This window comes from Cynoglossus semilaevis, chromosome 13 (genome assembly GCF_000523025.1).
Source record: "Cynoglossus semilaevis isolate Cse_v1.0 chromosome 13, Cse_v1.0, whole genome shotgun sequence".
NCBI classification, from domain to species: Eukaryota; Metazoa; Chordata; class Actinopteri; order Pleuronectiformes; family Cynoglossidae; genus Cynoglossus; species Cynoglossus semilaevis.
Genome location: NC_024319.1, coordinates 15,705,726 through 15,720,627, shown reverse-complemented (window position 1 = coordinate 15,720,627; position 14,902 = coordinate 15,705,726). Strand labels below are relative to the sequence as shown.

General features: G+C 41.8%; 2 protein-coding genes across 2 annotated transcripts in view; both read left to right on the top strand.

The window, feature by feature from the left end:
• Positions 1 to 2,005, top strand: part of lyplal1 (lysophospholipase like 1) — a 4,224-nt gene extending 2,219 nt beyond the window's left edge. Inside the window, exons 4-5 of the mRNA XM_017038167.2 lie at positions 1,097 to 1,212; positions 1,539 to 2,005. Coding sequence (XP_016893656.1) covers positions 1,097 to 1,212; positions 1,539 to 1,775 — 353 coding nt within the window. The 3' untranslated portion in view covers positions 1,776 to 2,005. The remainder of the gene's footprint in view (positions 1 to 1,096; positions 1,213 to 1,538) is intronic.
• A 2,250-nt stretch (positions 2,006 to 4,255) lies between these two features.
• Positions 4,256 to 7,206, top strand: LOC103388745 (coiled-coil domain-containing protein 39-like). The gene has a single exon (XM_025061542.1). It carries the CDS (start codon positions 4,540 to 4,542, stop codon positions 7,204 to 7,206), a length of 2,667 nt encoding a protein of 888 aa, XP_024917310.1. The 5' UTR covers positions 4,256 to 4,539.
• The last annotated feature ends 7,696 nt before the right edge of the window (positions 7,207 to 14,902 follow it).

Genomic DNA, 14,902 nt, shown 5'->3' with positions numbered 1-14,902 from the left:
CAATTCCAGACAAAGTGAGTGAAAAAACACATGCTCCTGGGAAACTGCTGAAATATTATCTTACTAAATCATAACATTTTGTCATTAACTATAAATACTCAGTGCTGGAAACTGCTCCATGTACCCAGAGTCCATTTCCCCAGCTGACGGACTGACAAGCGCCAGAAGTTTCCATGGAAAAGGTTTCTTGCAGAGGCAGGCCACAGGCTGCAGTGTTTTTAAGTGTGTTTGAATGTGCAGAGGTGTGGGAACCTCATGCACTCGTAGTGTAGATCCATACCAGCAATGCTATTATTAATGTTGACAATGACAAGAGTCATTATAAAAATATAATGTGGTATTTCACAAATGCTCTAAACCAACCACGATAAGAACTAAGAATAATCATTTTTACACCACTTTAATGTCGCTTTGTCCTCTACAAAGGATCACAACATACAAAATGTTCAATTACAGTACCTGAATCTATCAAACCAATAATTCTTTTTAAAAAATGTTTTAGTGATGAGATCATATCAAATATCTTCTCTCGAAATTTGAGTCAGAGGTTTTTATCATGACCTTTTCTGCACTTCTGATGAAGGGTCAGCTGGATAGATAAATCTACGTTATTGATCCCAGGCTGAGGAATTACAGAAAGAGAGAACGACAGTGAGTCAGAGTGATGAAACAATTAGCAGGAAGGTAGAAAATATACCACGGAACCAGAGTAAAAAGCAGCGTTTCAGTGTATGTCCAATATATTTCAGTGGTGCTGGCTCCTTGCACGTGGAGCCAGCAATTCCACCTCATCTTCATTCTTCCACCGGTTCTTTCTCACTCGCCTCAAATCCTCTGTTCTCTGACAGTATGATGGGTACTTGTGCACATTCCCAGATGTGTGCACTGTGCCCAGATGTGCCCAGATGTGTGAGATTAAGGACAGACTCGTGAACGGCCTCTTATTCCATGCTGAAAAAAGTGGTGATGTGGAACTGCGGAGCTCTGTTTATCCTATTGTGTTGTAGAGTATTTCAAAGAAAGGCTGTCGTTACTTATGAAAGGCTAAATATGTTAGCTTCTATTTAAAACTGTTTTTTCTTTCCCTTGTTTTAAGGTGGGTTTTCGATGGGCGGAGCCATGGCACTTCACCTGGCATGTCGGTATCACCCTGATGTGGGAGGAGTTTTTGCCCTGTCCAGTTTTCTTAACAAGGGCTCTGTTGCTTTTCAGGTAACACAAAAATCAGGATTTCCTATTAAATGAGAGAAAAAAAATGTACAATTTATCATTTTTACAATGGCTAAACTAACCTGACAAAAAAGCAGCTAAATGATGGGGGGAAAAATAGACCTAAAATTGCTAAAAAGGTCAGTATGTTCTCAAATATCAGGTAACATTTACTGAAAGATTATGCAAAACTCATGCAACAACAGGATCAAGTTGACGAAAAGAAAGGAGCACAGAATAAACTGAAGTTTAGCTAAAACAAATCAAAACCAAAAAGAAAAAACCCTAACCCCGAAATGGTTCTGTCCGTGTTTTTCCATGGATCCCAGGCTGTGGAGAACAGGCTTAAAGAGGGACTGTCCCTCCCTGAGTTGTTCCAGTGTCATGGCACCAGCGATGAGCTGGTGCTTCATCAGTGGGGAGAAGATACATCAGAGCTTCTGAAGAAGGCTGGAATGAGGACGGCCTTCCACTCCTTCTCTGGCCTGTATCACCAGCTCTCCAAGTCTGAAATGGAGCTCCTGAGAAACTGGATTCTCAAAAAACTCCCTCCTGATTCTCCCTAATGTTTAAGTAACAGATGTACAGTATATTTTCTATTTATGTATACATATGTGTGTGGACCATATATGACCATGTATCATTTTACTGGTGATGACATTCCTCATTATAATTATATTAAACTCAAATATCCACAAACATTGATATTGGGACTCAGATGGGTAATAGGTGATTAAGTGACCAACCATTTGTTCAGGAGACCTGTAAATAAAAAGGAAAGATACCCCGAAAGGAATGAATGAGAGTACGTCTTTGAATTTACATCAAGATATACTCTAATTGTCAGTCAAATGAAGTGTCCATTTAATGCCATCTCAATATTACTGTCACCACTCCCACATATAAAATCAATGATCAATTGACAATAAAGCTGACCTTGACCCTTGACCTTGAAATGGAAAAATAAACTGGTAGCTGTGATGCAGCCTTCATTCATTCATATTACCAGTTAGGCCATTGGAATGAAAATTTGATTTGAGACTCTTCAAATATCTGAAAAGATTAATGCTTTCACCAAAACTCCCTAAAAATCTACAAAAAAAAAAAAAAGGTTATTTTATGTAGTTAAGTATAAAAAGAACCCAACTTTTGACAATATATTTTGACCTTCCCGTCTGGCAAAGACAAACTATGAGGATCAGCTTAACTCTGATGAGGAAACAATACTAAGAGACACCGGATAGAAAGGAAGGCTCAAACAGCGTCTTTGGATGAGGAGGTGGAGGCAGGAGGAAGAGAAGGGAGGTGCAGCCAAAGCAAACAGAGGGGAGCTCAGAGTTCAGTTCTCCTCTCACTCAATGATTACTTCCAGCTATGTGTGGAAGAATGCTACTGTTGAGCCGCCAGCAGCCCTCCTACCTGACCCCCTCACTGATGAAAATGAAACCTCCTCTTCATCGCTCAGCTCTCACTTCATTTCTGCGCCTCCTCCTGCACCGAGCCAGTGCTGTGTAGCAACTCAGGCATTCGAGGATTTAGTAACTGCTACTTGTTACTGCTCTCATCTGCCTTTATCTCACTCCATCTTTTACTTCCTCTGTTGTTACAATATCGTCTGTTTATCTACATTGGCATCTTTTTTCTCCTGCCTGGCAGCTCAGTCTTTATTTTTGTTAATCCAGTATATCCCACAGTATATGTCTCCTCAGCATCTGTGGAAAGCTGACTTATAACCCACAAAACACAAACCAAAAACCTTATGCATTACTGTTGATATAAAGGAAAAATCTACAGTTAGTAACACTCGAGGTAACACTCGAGGATATAACAACACTGAGCCAGTTTTTGTGCCTTTATCTTGAAATGGTAATCAGCCAGTGTGTGCACTGACCACCACGTCTGCAGATGAAAGGATGGATTCAAGTTACCATGGCAACAGTTGATAGGTAGAATTGACTGACAAACAATATGTGGACTGACAAATAAATAAGCAATAAGGCTTAGCTTTTAGGCCACTTCTTCATCCATTGTTCCTTGGATTCCCTTCAGTGTGTTCCAAAGTGCTTCCCCTGTTGGTCAATGGTCGATGTACCTCTGTGTGTCAGAGGGAAGGAATGCTAATCTGGACAAGTCGCAGACTGCAAAGTCTCAATGTTGTTTTTTTTCTGCCAATTTCCACTGCACAGTACTTTCCACGTGGAGCTGCTCCAAAGTCGCTGGGGTACAGACGGAATTCCCGGCCGAGGGAGTAGATGTGTTGAGAGACTGCAGATTGCTCCCTGACCACACCTCCTTCTCAGTGAAGATGACAGTCTGAGGGAAGGAGTTTAGTCATGCAATTGATAAGGGTGACTGATAGGTGGGCCTGGAGAAAAGGGAATGCATAGAGAATGGAGTGGATTTGGCTGTTAAGAAGCAGCATTAAACCCATTATGATGTATGGCTTGGAAAAAGTAACACTTTCTGGAAGACAGGAAGGAGGCTGAGCTGGAGATGATGGATTAGAGGCAGCAGGTTTAGGTTAAGCCTACGAGATGACAGTTAAGGTTGTCAAGAGTTAGAACATTAAAGTGAGATCGTTTTGGAGCCCTCGTGGACGTAGCAACGGACATGAAGATGGTTGGTGTATCAGTGGGTGAGGCATAGTATGGCAGGAGGTGTAGGGTCATTCTTCCCTGTATTTCCTACTACCACTTCTATTTACAGTGAAGTACTATAAATGATTGTCAATAAACATTAGTAAATGTAAGCCAGGAGACAAACTATTCAAGGTTCAAAAGAAACAAGGCTGTATTGTAGGGGCATGAGTAGGAGAAATCATTTTTGGTAAAATAGATATAATATAATAGATGTAATATATATATATATAAAACGAATTTGTCAAAATAGCGATAACCAGACCAGGGGTTGGTAGTTAGTGGTGGTCTATTGGTTAAACTTCATCTGTTATGATGGCAATTGAAAGTTCAAAAAGAAAGTTGTGATGAAAATGTGATGTCCTCACTGTAATCTACACTCCTGACTTTTAGGTTAAACAAAAAAAAGAAAACCATGTCTGTTACTGGGAGATTTGTTCTTTTCTAATGTTTATGATGTCACATTACCACCTGCTGTTTCTTTTTGATCCATTGATGTACAAATGCTGTATGAGAATTGCCCTAACAACCTGAACTTTGAAATTTGGTGAATCACAGCCATTAAAGGCGTGACATCATCAAAGTGTCTAGTGTACACAAACGTCTGATTCAGATAAACACGTCGGCTGATCGGTGTTTATGCTGATGAAGTAATGTGTTGCCTGATTTAAGGTTTGTCAAGCTGCGGAACAAGATGGCGAATGTTTTTGATTCAGTTTTAAGCAATATAGGCTGGGATGAGAGCTTTGCTATCCCCGAGCCTAACGCTGAAAACAAGGCTTTGCTAGAGGAGATTCGAATCAAAGAGACAAAGCTCACACAACTGAAAAACAAACATGAGAGCACAAAATCTCAAAAGCAGTTCATCAATGAATTTCTCAGAAATGGCAAACAGGAGCTGGATCACATTGATGCTTTGTGTAAAGCCAAAGAAAGAGAACGTGATTTGCAGAACCACCTCACTGCCCTAGCAGTCAGCGAGGCAAGTCGTTTGACACAGGATATTACCAAAATGGAAAAGGAGCTCCAGTATTTTGAAGAGCGGGGCAAACACTTGGGTGGCAACATCCTCAAGACAAAAGAGAAGCTCGAGGAGTTCAAAGAGCAGATGAACTGGGACCAGCAGGCAATGGATACCTTTTTAGAGGAGTCGGCACGGAAAGATAAGGAAACGATGGCCATCATCAAGTATTCTCAACAAGATGAACAGAAGATCAAGTCTCTCTCTCTGGCTATGGAAAAGAGTAGCCTGGAAGCTAATGAAAAGCGCAAACTCTTTGAGCAGAAGTATGCAGAGACAGTTTCAACACAGCTTGCTTTGGACAAGGCTGCAGAGATCTTGTGGCAGGCCCACCAGGAGACGCAGCAGCTGATTAAACAATGGGAAAACACAGTCATGCAGATGCAGAAACGTGATGCAGAGATGCAGCAGTGCGCAGAGCAACTTGAGCAGTCCAAGCAGAACATCCGCGAAATGAACGCCACGATTACAGTGAGGATGCAATTCCTGGAAACCCAGAAGAAAAACAACAAGCAGATTGAGAGGAAGGTAACTCTGAGTCAACAGCAGGTGTTAATAATACGGCAGGACTTGGAGACCGTGGAGAACAAGTGCAGCTCACTGCAGCATGATCTCGATTGCTGTAAAGGCACACTGGACAAAGCAAACACCAGTGTCAAGACTGTGATGTCCAACATAGGCAAAATGAAGGACAATGTTCAGGAAAACAACAAGAAAATTGAGGAGGCCAAGGATCAAAATACTGCACTGGAAGAGAAACTTCAAGATGTAACTCACTCGACTTTTACTGAAGAGGAAAGAGCAGAGCACATGGAGCAGTTCCTAAAAGAAGAGGAGATGGAGATCAGGGAGCTGGACCTCCACCTAAATGAGGTCGTACAGGAGCTCTCCCGTAATAGAGAGCATCTGCATGGCCTAAAGAGCAAAGAGAAAGATTCTATTACCAACATTTCCCGGAGCAGATACACAATCACCTGCTTAAAAAGTGAGCTCCGAAAACTTCAGCGTGAACTCCTTAAACATCAGATGAACGTCAATGAGCAAGAGTCCAACATCATTTGCCTGAGCAGAAAACTAGCGCGGCTGCAGGGTGACATTAAGTTGGAAGAACTACACATTTTCTTGAGCAAGATCGCTGAGTTGAACAAAATGGTAGATGAAAAGCAGAAGACAGCAACTATGTTGAGCCAGACACTAAAGCAATCGGAGGACGACATACGGTTTTTAAAGAAAGAAATAGAAAAGTCCCGACCTCTGAAACGATCCCTCAATGAGAAGGTAGAGGAGCTCATGCTGATTGACCGTAAAAGTGACAGTGACCTCAAGAAACTGCGGCTCAAGAAGCAGGACAGCATGGTGGAGCAAAACATCATAAAGCTGAAGGTGAAACGTGTGAGAGATCAGCTGTACAACAAGGCTGATTTTGTGCTGTCTTTGGAGAAGAGGAAGCTCGAGCTGCAGAGGGACATAAAGGAGCGGGAGGAGGAGCTCAAGGTCTACAGAGAGATCCAGAGCCAGAAGCTGAGGATTCTGGAGCAGGAGAGACAGAGGATCAGGGTTGAACTGAATGACAAACTGGTCAGAATTGAAGTGACAAAGAAACGTTGTGAGATTATGACATTTTCCTTCGAGGCTCCAGAGGGAGAGGAGGATAAGTGGCACGCCCACTCTATCGTAAAGATAGCACAAGAAAAAGAGGAGCTCAGACGCAAGGGAGACTGTCTGGACTCTGCGGTGTGCACGTTAGAGCTGGAAAACAAAGCCCTGGAGAATGTCATCCTGAGGTTCAGCAACAGCAACACGATATTCCGCAAATCTCTCAACAAAGAAAAAGAACTGTCTCCAGAATACCGAGAGAAAGTAAATCTGGAGAAGCAGCTAAGTGTAGCTGCTGATGGACTCAAGAACAGGAAACGTGAAGTGGAAGAGCTCAAAAAGGCAATTGAGAACATAAACTGCAGCATAGAAAGTCTGTTGCTACAGGAGCGGACAGAGAAAGATAAGATTGTGTACAAAGAATCGATTATCAGTAAAATGAACCGAGAACTCAATTCACTCCACGAGAAAATTGAAAGGGCGTCCAGACAGTGCTCGAGGCTGAGCAAAGAGATCCGTGCAGCAAACGACACCAAAGGAGAGACCTTCGAAGAGAAGGACATCAAACTGAAGGAATTAAAAGGACTGAATAAAAACGGCAGTAAGATGTTGCACGAGGCTCTGGAGGACAAGCCAGACTTGAGATTAGTGTTGGAGCAGTACTTTACAGATGCCCAACTTTCAATCCCAACTACTACCTCAACTTCCAGCAGCCTCAGATCATCCAAGACAAGCTCCAGCTGAAGTAAAAGTTTTTAACATCAAAAGGTCAACAGTTTTAACCTGAAATTATTTTGGTTTTGTGACAGGCCTAAGTGACAGGAACTATGGTGAAGAACCTGTACGTGTAACCAGACCCTCAGCTTTGTACCAGGATATGTGCCACAAGTTTCATTTTAGGCCATGAAAAACAATGAATAGCTTTGGAAAGCAGTAACTGCTGCACAGCAGGGGTTGAACATGTGGATAAACTTGGGATTATTTGTTGGATTATGTTAAAATACATCATTTTTAAAAACAAGAACAGTAACATTACCTGTTATCAAACTGAACATGCAGTGTTTAAGAAACAGTACTCTAGTCAGTAACATGTGGAACATCTTGTACGACGTCTTTGAGGTAGGTTGTTACCACGTGTTCATCCCATAATAAACCTTTAACCTCTTGATTTGATGTGTACGAGGGTTGGCTCTTACTTAGAACCACCATTATCCAGTTTTACATGTTGTACAAATGTGTTTTTTTGTTTTCAGTTTGTGAGACCAAGCTGTGGGATTACTTCTATTTCATTATCATGCCAACTCCTTCTGAGTATTTAATACAGTACGCAGTACTTTGTCGCAGCACATGCACTTTTATGTTTCTTGAATGTTGTGTTAAACACAGATAGAGATCTGGGTTTTACCCACTGTTCCTTCTCTGTGACTGCCCTTCAGTTACCAATTATCTCCACGTCTATGAAGGTTTTTGGGACGTGTCCACTAACCGTTCTTCTACATTTTTGTCCAATATCTCCACCAACTTTCCTCACACTTGTCCAAACCAACTCAAACTTGCTTTAATTGCACCTCTTATTTGTCCATAGTCTTATCCATATTGGTTAACCTCCAGGAAAATGTTGAGCATATTTAACTCCAGCTCAGCCTGTGGTCTTTGAGACAGTGTTTATGTCTCCAACCATACATTAGCGACAGTCTCAGTGTTCCTTCATCACTCCGATACCACTAAAGTTACAGTTACTGCAAATATAATGCCCTTTTTTCCATGTTTCATTTGGTTATATTTCACTCTCTTCTAGCTACAAGCTGCAGCATCCTTTTTAAGAACCACCCTATCAGACAACAGCTGACATCAGCTCTTCAGCTATGAGAACCAACACTGCTGAGGGACCACCCTGATCTTCAAAAAGGGGCCCCACTTGTTTTTCGGGTTCTCTCTAATGCTGTCAAGAAGCAGCATACGCAGCACTTTGATAGAAAGACGCAAAAACATTTAAGCTGCTCAGGCCCGCAGGCGACTCTCAAACTCCACTGGGAGTCTCTGTCCTGGCTCGTCTCCAGAACTAAACCCCTCTTCTAAAATTACACTCCCTCTGGCCCCTACCCTCCTCACCATCTCCAGGGCAGTCTGCCAAATAGAACTCATAAAAGCTGTTGTAGTTTGTCTCATCGAAACAATATTATTTAGTTACGTCTTAATGACCACTAGAAAATGTTTTGAGTCAGTTAACGCAGTATTTAGACCACCGTTGTACTCAAAGACACTCCTTTGGAATCAACACAGCATTTCCAGACATGTATTTGAACCATTACAAGACCACGCCTACATCTGAATATATGGACTGTGGAGAAAATGAATTATTATCAATTTATTTCTAAATCAGATCAATACAGTATGTAATCTGTGGACTTTATCTACCATTTAAAAAGAACTAAAACTATTGTGTCAGACAATAGCATGTTGGGAAACTCAGCTGATATTATGAATATTAATATAAACTCCTTCACCAACATTGACTGGGAGGTTTTGCAACACTTTTTGATTTAGCTCCATCTTTTCTTTCTTTTTAACTCTAAAAACTGAAAGAACAGTTTTAGAAGAGACAACTCAGAGTACTGGCCCTGGGGCCACTTTCTGGCCTGCAAACTTTCCACAGCTGTCCCGCTACTGGATGCAAGAAACAATAATTTTATTTTGCCCTTAAGGTGTGTTTTAAATTGATTCATCTGAGTCTGAGACTCCGGTTTTAAAGGAGCTTGGTTCTGACCTTGTTCTTAAAACATCCCAGAAATTACTAACTGTAGCTGATGGAGACACCACTGGCACAAGTGACTTGAATTCAGGCTTTATAGAGAATTCCATGTTGTATTTTTATAATTAGGCATTTTTATTATTGTCTTTTGACTGATTTGGTCTTAAAGGGGAGCTTTGGTAACCACCGAATGACACAGCTGCCACCAAAATGTAACCTATCCAGTAATGGAATGGGCCAACAAGTTTCAAAGGCAGAAGGAGTGATTAACAGTGGGTCTTAAAATCCCTGTTATGTTAGTGAACTGGTAAAAATGTGGGAATGTATTTGTAGCAATTCCCTAACAATAAAAGAACGTGCTGCCTGGCAGTATTTTAAACCCCAGAATGTACATAATAAAACTACCAGGTATTAGAATCATAGTTAATAGTAGTAGGGTTGTTTACGATACGGTGTCTAGACAAACGCCAAATAACAGTGGAATTCCGAGGCTGAGAAAATCAAGAAAACAGGAGTCTTCTAAGGTGAGATTTAAAAATAGTAAGAGAGCGTACGTGTGTGTGAGTGAGTGTGCAGCAGGAACACTTTCCACATTTTGTTAAAAATAAGTCGGAATTTCTATTCCTGCTCATCGCAATAAAACGTGTGAATTGCTTTCTGGTCCCTCTTCTCTCCCTGCTTTCTCATAAGAAGCACCGTGTCCACAAGCGGCTGCTGATAGTTTTTCCTGTGATTGGAAAAGCAGCTTCTGGCGTCCAGCAGAGGAAGGAGGCCTGTTGACTCAGGGCCCTGTGGGGGCTGCCATGTTTTCCTATTCTGTTTTGGGGGCTTGGCTGCTGAAGTGCTCAGGGTGACAGAAACTCGCTCAGGTTTTCTTGTGAACCGTGGGGCTATTTTATTTGAGCTGGCTTGGAGGGCAGTCGCCAGAGAAAACCTCTGTGAAGCGGAGAACGGAGCCCCAACGCAGGATAAACACCGGCTCCTCCAATCACAATATGCCGTTCCTTAGCTCTGCTTATTTTGAAGACGGATCACATTCAAATTTAGTCCCATTAACATTTCAAAGCATGATCAAATCAGAAAGTACCACCAGTTCTTTTTCCTCCTGTTTCCCCTCCTCCCTCACCTCCTTCTCTTTTCCCACTCACAAATGGTTGCTGTTTGAAAGTAAAAGCGTGGAACCTGATCACTGGAGGAAATCTAATTTCATGTAGCTTATTGTTCCCAATCTCCCCTCTCGGCTATTACAGTGATTTAATTTAGACTTTTTAGGGGGCCTTTGATATCACGGAGATACTGCAGGATGTCTGAAGTTTTCACTCCAGCTCCTTCTTAAAGATCGGGCCCTCGTCCAACATATATATTATTCCAACTTTCTTACTACCCTGAGACAGTGGCTCCTCTGTGCCGAGTTATAGCCCAACCCATGTACACTCAGCAGTGCTTCACTGTGGAGCCGGATCATCTGTAAGTCACTGACTCTTTATGACTGGCTGTCAGAACCAGGGCCTAGTGTCATCAGTCTGAGAGCTTTAGAAATGTTAGTCTAAGGCCGACCTTTGGCTCCCCCCTGACATGAGTGTGTGTGGGGAGGTGGGGGGTGGGATCTACCAACAACATTTATTTTGTAGATCTACTTATGATATTGGGTCAAATTTAGAGGCACAACAAAAGCACTAAAAACACAGCAGTGGCCCCTATTGGCTGCAGTGAATCGTACACCCTTGAAGGAGATAAGGTTTACTATTTTAACACTTTACGCCATTACCTTTGTCATCAAGTCTTTTACAGCCTTAATTCAATATCCTCACCAGCTGTGTCTCCAGTGTGCCTTGAACATCCACACCTGGTTCCAGTCAGATTGGATGTCAACACCTGAATCTGGTTAACATCAACCCAGGTTTTCTAAGGATCTCGGCCAGATTGCTAGTCTTTCTTAGCAGTACGATATAGTAAATCTTGGTAGTGGTTGCCTTTAAAACTAGCATAATTAATCGAGGTCATATATTTAGCAAGATGCTAAAACCATTACACATCGCATCGGAAGTAGCACCCCCACAACAAAAGTTTTGTTGTAGCTTTTTAAATCCTAATCCTTTTCAAGGATTTATTTTGAGTCTGAATGAGTGTAAAACAGGAACCGACAGCCGCGTTTAACCCACTGTGCAGTCTGTGGATTTAGTTTAGATTTGAGTTTATTAGTATTAAACTCTTTTTTAACTCTTTTTTTAAATTGTTTTTGCTCAACATTAGCTCAACATTCCCAGCGTCATGTGGAAAACTAAATAAGCTTTAAAGTGGTACCTGGGAGTTTGTTCTCTGTGTTGTCACAAATAACCACAAAGAGCCTTTGATGATGCAGTTGTTGGTTTTTATGATGAATGAATTGGTTTATTAAAAAGGAATGGATGTGGTCAGAAGTCCAAACACATGCAGATTAAGTGTGACAGATTGTTCCTCTTCCTCATGCCTTTTCTCAAACTTTCTATCTTTATCTCACAGTTTGGGTGATTTATTCTCTGAGGTCTGATGACAAACCTCAGCAAGTTTTCTTTTCTTTTTCAAAGAGAAAGAAACACAACTGAGAGGAGGGGGCTGTTGTATGTATATATGTATGTACATATATATGTGTATATATATATATATATGTTTTAAATTTTTATTTTTTTAATTATTTAAATGTTTTAGTTTTTCATAAATGAATGAGGAAAGAATTACTACCCGTTTGCATTACAGTGTAATACAGTTTTTTGGGGGTTTATTGAACTTGGAACCCTTCTGGTGGCAGTGTCCCTCTACATACTGGAGTACCCTGCCCTAGAATGCCCACCAGTCTATCATAAGGTCATACGGAGACAAACTTCTATACTTTTATACTCACATTCTTTGGAGTGTTAAAATATCTAATCCTTTGTGATTTCAGACTGTGAGAAGAGACAAAAGAACCTGGAGAAAATTCCAACATGTAAAGTCCTTACTAAAGTTGTGAAAATAAGGCTCCTCTGACCTCTGACCTGTCAGCGTCATCCTCAGACTGTGTAATAAAACACATGACGTTTTGCTGAGGACACCACAGATACAGGCGGGCACATATGATGTCCAATAGTCAAAAACTAAAGGTTCTCCATATTTGAATGTACGCAGGAGTCTGTATTTTAGTGTCAGTGGTCTGCCACGAAGTAGTGAAAACCACGTCTCCGTCAGCATGGTGAGTCTGAGCGTCTAAGGGAGACACCTGAAATAACCACCCTTGTAGTCACACATCCCTCTCTAAATGTTGACAAATGAAGCCTGGGCCTCAGACATGTTGGCCTGTGGTACATGTGGTCTGTGATGATCCCACTTCTCTGTCACACCATCATCTTTCCCACTGTCTGGCCTCAGAGAGGCCCAGTCACCGCTTTGTGGTGAGGGAGAGTTCAAGTCACACACAGTGAGAGAGAGTCGGCCTCAGACAGACAGACAGATACACAGTGGAACATGTTTGTTTCACTGTTCTGTCATTTTCTTTGTCTCATTACCCCAATTGTCAGACGCCAAAAGCCTCATCCTAATAGGACTGGGTGTACTTTTCCATGTTGGTCTAAAGTAGGACTTCTGTTCCCCCAGAACAGAGGGAGGGTGGGTGTGGAGTGAGATCTCCATCGTTTTAGGGTAATTACATCTTGTAGTGCTGAAGTCAGTGAGGCTGAGGCGATGACACACCAGGCAGCAGTAAGAGTCTGGTTTGTAAAAAATAGAAATCCAATTCAAAGGGTTTGGTTTAAACAAACACCACTGAACTTCACTGGAGTGGCCCCTCCAAACACCACAGATGCAGAGTGGACACAAACAAGGGAGGACAGGAAACCAGGACCAAATATGGAGCACCAGAAGTCAACAGTCCGTTTTCAATATGTGTATGCAGACAATATAATGAAGAAATTCAACACAGACAACACTCAGTTATTCCATTAAGGTCTGCCTAGTTCTGGGAGTTTGAGTAATTTTTACAAATCCAAAAATAAATTCTATATAAATGATCAAAGTTGACGTTAAAGCAATGGTTATTGTTTACTAAAGCTAACGTAGATCCATTGCTTACCTTTTTGAATTGTTGGCACAGACAAGGATCACACTGCAGCCTTATCGGAGCGCATTTCTGTCCGTCTTGTCCTAAATCCACCTCTGACCCAATCCTCTGCCTATTCATCGAGAGAAGATTGTATTTCAGACATTTACCAAACGGTGTTCTTTATATCAAACAGTTATTGTTGTTAGACTAACACAGGCCTCCAGTGACCTTTGAATCCTCCTACACTGTCTGTGGAGCAACACTCCAAATAAACCCTGGCCACTGTTTGTGTAGCCTTGGTATCTGGCATGCTTTCATACGCTGTCTTCATCCATTTTTAGCTGTGTGACATCTCTCCCACTCACTCTAACCATGAGCCGCCTGACGTCAGTGTGTCGAGGCCTCACAGAGGCCTGTGTGGTGTGTGTGTCTGTGTGTGAGAGAGAGTGTGTGGGATGAGAGGCTGCCGGGGTTTCTCTGGAGCTCCCGTATTACTCACAGTCTGGCAGCCTGAGGCAATGCCACCACTGAATTTGTGGGGAGGATAGGGTCATCAGTGCCCACAGAATAACCCAGACAGACAGATCCTTGCTGTAGCTTTAGATTTGTGCAAACAAATATATGTAATTACATAGAGATCTCTAATATAAAACTTGTATTAAAACTGCAACACATTCAAAGCCATAATTAATGAGGTAACTTTTATGTGCTCGGTGTAAATACAATTTTATTTATCAATCACTTCCTGCAGAGGTAATTTCTTCTTTACTCTTATATTTCTTATTTCTAAACAGAATAACAGGCCCTGACTCTCTATTTAACCACAGAATCCAGTACAAACCAAAGGCCGTGCCACAAACTAACAGGGACCAGAAACTAAACTATTTTAGTTTAGATATTAGTTACCTGTTTAAAAAGAATGGTCATCAAGTACGGCAAAAAGTTTGTGCAGTGGTCGGTCGGTCAGTCTGTCTGTCTGTCTGTCTGTCTGTCTGTCTGTCTGTCTCCCCTAATGCTGTGTGCCTTAATCAGTGTCATCACACTCACCTGTGGTTGTCTGTTAATCAGCCTCACTGGTGTCACCTGGTGCCCTGGGTTAATATACCTCTGTCCCTCACTCTGTCTACATCGTTGTCAGACCTGTTGGTCTTTGTGTCGTTCATACCTTGAGGGGGTTGAGCAATGAATAAACTTCCTGAAAGTAAGAGCTCCCTCTCTAGTGCTGCACTTGGGTTCCACCTGCTTCTGGACTTACTGTATTAGCAGAGTTTCCATCATTTTTTTTTCATCAGAACTCTTAATCTTTTTTCCTTTTCTATTCTGTGATGTTCACTTTTGACATTTTTGCAGAAAACACAGACTTAAACTCAATCTGAATTTGCCCTCCTACTGTATCCACACACGTCTCCTCCTGTGACACACTCGGCCTCCTCTGTGAAGACAGTAAAAGGTTGAACAGAAAACTGTTAGAACATCTGGGAGAGATAACACAACTGGGCCATGATGGATTGTGTGTGCAGCATCAAACACACTGTCCACACATGTGATGCTGAGAATGAGCATTTTTATAGCTCCTCTCATGTAGAGCAGCAGCACTCAGGTCTCAGGCTCTGGCTGGCTTCATTTACTCTGGT

Bases quoted from the DNA above. Each gene is read 5' to 3' on its own strand.
- LOC103388745 (XM_025061542.1), top strand. From the start codon at position 4,540: ATGGCGAATGTTTTTGATTCAGTTTTAAGCAATATAGGCTGGGATGAG.